The 4094-nt window shown below is 59.5% G+C and overlaps 1 protein-coding gene across 1 annotated transcript; it reads left to right on the top strand.

The window, feature by feature from the left end:
• The first annotated feature begins 242 nt into the window (after nucleotides 1-242).
• LOC108531986 (ankyrin repeat and MYND domain-containing protein 1-like) lies at nucleotides 243-3199 on the top strand. The gene is made up of 3 exons (XM_017875666.1): nucleotides 243-390; nucleotides 1476-1636; nucleotides 2966-3199. The coding sequence occupies exons 1-3, from the start codon at nucleotides 335-337 to the stop codon at nucleotides 3010-3012; spliced, it is 264 nt and encodes an 87-aa protein (XP_017731155.1). The 5' UTR covers nucleotides 243-334; the 3' UTR covers nucleotides 3013-3199.
• Nucleotides 3200-4094: the final 895 nt, after the last annotated feature.

Raw genomic sequence — 4094 nt, 5'->3', positions numbered from 1 at the left:
AGTTTAAGAAGAACCCAAAAGGGAAATTTGAAGCACCTTGAAATGAATTAAAAAGAAGACACAACACAGATGGAGCAGCAGACTGAAGAGTGAAGCCCCTCCCTGGAGCCTGTGGACTGCCCTGCGCCTCCAGGTCCACACTCCGCTCTGTGTCCTCGCACTCACTATGGAGCCATCGAAGGCTTGGTTCCCCCATCTGCCTCCCCAGTAGTGCAGGCGGGCACCACAGGGAGGGCCCAAGGAGGTGGCATCTGTAGTGGCGGCCCCCACCCTGCCATGTGGGTACTAATGCGGGACCCTCTTTCATACAGTGGAGCTGATCCCCAGCCACAGGATGAAGAAGAAGGGCCCCAGCCTGCCCAAGGGCCTGGATGTGAAGGAGCAGGGGCAGTAAGTGTGTCTGCGGGCTGGGTTCTTTCCAGGATGGCAGCCTGTGGTTTGGACAGTGCTGCTGTGCCTGGCCTGACCACCTCATCCTGGGACAGCCTCTGCCATCTGATACCCAAGTGGCATGGCCTCCTCCAGGAAGTCCTGCTTGCAGGCTCTGGGCTTCAGCCAAGATGAGGTGCAGATGATGCACCCTGCAGATAAGGGTGCAGAGTCACAGGGCACACTCATGGGGCTGCCCTGGGCTGCTCCCAGTGGGTCACAGAGAGGGGTTCCATGTCCTGCAGGAGGGTGGCCACCTCCCATCCCAGAGACAGTCGCTGAGTGGGGTTTGAGCCCAGGCTCTGCTTCTGCAATATGTCCTGTGGAGGCTTGCCTGGCCTGCTGGCTGTGCGGCAGAGCCTGCATACCTGCGCCCTCCTTGCCCCTCCCTCCACCACTGGCCTCTCCTTGGAGTCTCAACACTGTACTCACTCTGCTGTTCCAGAACAGTCTCTTTACATGCCTGTTTCTCCTCTGGGATGAGAGGGCAGGAACCAGGCCCTATTCGTATGGGCGTCCCCACCTCATAAACCCTGTGCAACCCAGCAAGGTGATGGAGAGGGGACTAGTGCAGGACAGGGAGGGTTTTTCTTCTCCTAAAGCAGAGGAGACTGGTGCTTTGAGGCTCACCCCAAAGGCAGGCTCCATGCCCTATCCTCGAAGAGTCACTTCTCCCATGCCACAGTGTACCACAGACATTTCCCTATGTGCCTAGGAGTTCCCCACCATCGTTGTGTTTGTGGCACCATGGCGGTCTCCTGAATGGTTGTGCATTCACTTAACCCGCCCTTACTGGTGGACAGAGGTGGTTCCCAGAGCTCGGCATGTGTTGGTTTGCTATTCTAAATATTGCTGTGCTGAACATCCGCAGGATGGGGACTTGGGGGCTTTTGTCCATGTGTGAAGGCTGCCCAACGCAGGGGACAGTGCGGGACGGTGGGGACTAGCCCAGGAGCTCAGGGCCAGGCACAGCTCCCAGGCAGCAGCTGTTTGTGGGGAAGCAGGTTCCAGAGTGGCCACCTGCTGACTGTGAGGTTCTGTTGCAGAATTCCCTTCTTCAAGTTCTGCTACCAGTGTGGCCGCTCCATCGGGGTCCGCCTCTTGCCCTGCCCTCGCTGCTACGGGATCCTGACCTGCAGCAAGTATTGCAAGACCAAGGCCTGGAACGAGTTCCACAAGAAGGACTGCGGGGACCTGGTGGCCATCGGTAGGTCGGCCCTCAGGTTGGGAGGCAAGGGTTCCACTGCTGCTGAGGGCGAAGGTGCAGACCTGGGGTGCTGGTGAGGGGCACCTTCATTTCCCAAAATCTCTCCAGATTCAGGCCACTTTTCCAACATTTCCAGATGGGCCTGTTGGGCGTCAGGGGGCCACTGAGGCAGCCTGGCTCTTCCTCACCTACTGTGGCAGTGTGATGCTTGTCCTCGCCCTGGAAGGGGATATACCACCCCATCCCTGCAGAGCTGGAACATGGACCCCTGGGGGCTCTGCTGACATCTGGGGGCTTCACTGACCCCTGGGGCTCTGCTGACACATGGGGCTTCACTGACCCCTGGGGCTCTGCTGACACATGGGGGCTTCACTGACCCCTGGGGGCTCTGCTGGACACCAGTGCCTCTGGACCACAGGACAGTTGGCCTTGGAGCTCCTTCAGGAAATTTCCTCCCAGCCTGCCGTCCCAGATGTCTGTCGTAGTGTGGACATCAACAGGTGTCTGCTTCTAGAAACACCCTGCTCTCCTGTGCTCCCCTCTTCCCCTCCTTGGTGAGACCAGGGCCCGGAGCCTCGAGGGCGGCGGCCATTGCTGAGGCTGGTGTGTGAAGCTGCACAGTGGTGACCGCTCTACTGGGACCTGGCTGGGTTCCCAGCCTGGTGGGGATGGGAGTGGGTCTGGGAAAGCCCCTGTCCTTGGGCCTGTGCCCTGAAGCAAATGGCTGCTGACCTCCTTCCCCACTCTATAAAATGGGGCTTTCTTTTTTTTCTTTTGAGATGGAGTCTTACTGTGTCACCAAGTCTGGAGTGCAGTGGCGCGATCTCCGCTCACTGCAACCTCTGCCTCCCAGGTTCCAGCGATTCTCCTGCCTCAGCCTCCCCAGTAGCTGGGACTACAGGCGCGTCCCACCACGTCTGGCTCATTTTTTGTATTTTTAGTACAGATGGGGTCTCACCATGTTAGCCAGGATGGTCTCGATCTCCTGACCTTGTGATCCACCCACCTCGGCCTCCCAAAGTGCTGGGAGTACAGGTGTGAGCCCCCGTGCCCGGCCAATGGGGCTTTTAATAACAGGCACCCTCGGTGGGGTCGCAGCTCCTTGGCTTGTAGACTCCAGGATGGGACTTGGTGGGTCTGGCAGGCCCCTCTTTGAAGAGTTACCGCAGATAGGCCTCAGGCCTTGCTGCATCGGGTCTCCTTGCCTGAAAAAGCGCTAGACAGAGCGCAGTCCTCAGCCGCACCACACAGCCTGAGTTCTGGAGCCAGGCCTCAGGGGAGGCCAGCTCCAGCCCCTCTTCCCCTTCCCCATACCTTTTCCTCCTCCAGTGACACAACTGGAGGAAGTTTCCAGAAGGAGAGAAGAATCTCAGTGAAGCAGCAGCTGCACGTCCGAGGCTTGGGGAGGACCCAGGACTGTGTGGGTTTCTTACCTGCCTGAGCCACCTCAGGGAATCTTCCAGCCTACTGCGCGCCTTTCTGCACCTTGGGGGCCATGCTTTGTAGCCGTGTCTCCCTTGCGACCTCACAATAAATTGGCTCCACAGGGTGTTTTTGACAGTCTGTGCTGTGCTCTGCCCCTAGCTGGGCAGTCCCAGAGCGTTTGTGGAGCCTGTGCCTGCCTCTGCCCCTGGCTTTGATCTTGCCTGGCCTCCCATGGGGCCTGGCCTGGGCCATCCTGACGGACCAGGCAGGCGAGGGTCAGGACTCAGAGCCTGCTGCGGAGATGGCGGTGGGGGCAACTCCTGGGTCTCTGGGGCTTGTTCTGGGACCTTGCCAGGAGCCCGCGGCAGCAGGCTCCACTCCCTGCTCAGGTGCCCGTGGGTGCAAGGCTCCTACTGGGGTCTGCGGTGCTCATTTGTTCCCCATGCACTTACGGAGCGTCTGCTGTGTGCTGAGTGTTCTGAGGATGACGGTGTTGGTGGAAATCACTGGGATGAGAGGAAGGAGGGCCTGGAGCAAATGACAGGGAGCAGCGCTGCCTTTGAGGATCGCCCGCGTGGAAATTCACGGAAAGGGCAGGGGAAGGTGCACCGCAAGGGGCGGAGCTGGAAAAGGACAGCAGCATCCCCGGGGACAAGGGGACAGTGTCCAGGGACGAGGACGATGGGGGTTTGCTGCTGAGGGCAGAATAGCTGGGAGTGTGGGGGGTGGGAGACTGGGTTGGGGCTGGAGCCAAGCAGGTGAGGCCCCACTCCAGGCTGGCTTGTGGCTGTCAAAGCAGCTGCACCTGCAGTGACTTTTTGTTGCTGACTTCCTTGGTCTCGTCAAAGATGGGCTGCGTGCGGGGGTTTGTTGGGGTGCCCTGGGAAATGCTTCTATAAGGGGTTAGCAACGAGCCTGGGCAGAGGGACAAGCTGACCGATGGCTGGCTTTTCATAGGGGCTCCCAACGGACGCAGGGGCCATGCCTTTGTACCCCTGCATCGGCTGGTCACTGGTCACAGGCTGCCCCTGGG

The sequence above is a fragment of the Rhinopithecus bieti genome, unplaced genomic scaffold (genome assembly GCF_001698545.2).
Source record: "Rhinopithecus bieti isolate Rb0 unplaced genomic scaffold, ASM169854v2 scaffold_7884, whole genome shotgun sequence".
Lineage (NCBI taxonomy): Eukaryota > Metazoa > Chordata > Mammalia > Primates > Cercopithecidae > Rhinopithecus > Rhinopithecus bieti.
Note: the sequence above shows the minus strand (reverse complement) of the source record. Positions and strands in the feature narration are given on the sequence as shown.

Coding starts and splice junctions, on each gene's coding strand:
- LOC108531986 (XM_017875666.1), top strand. CDS start 335: ATGAAGAAGAAGGGCCCCAGCCTGCCCAAGGGCCTGGATGTGAAGGAG. Junction 391..1,475: donor GATGTGAAGGAGCAGGGGCA/GTAAGTGTGTCT, acceptor GTTCTGTTGCAG/AATTCCCTTCTTCAAGTTCT. Junction 1,637..2,965: donor CGGGGACCTGGTGGCCATCG/GTAGGTCGGCCC, acceptor TTCCTCCTCCAG/TGACACAACTGGAGGAAGTT.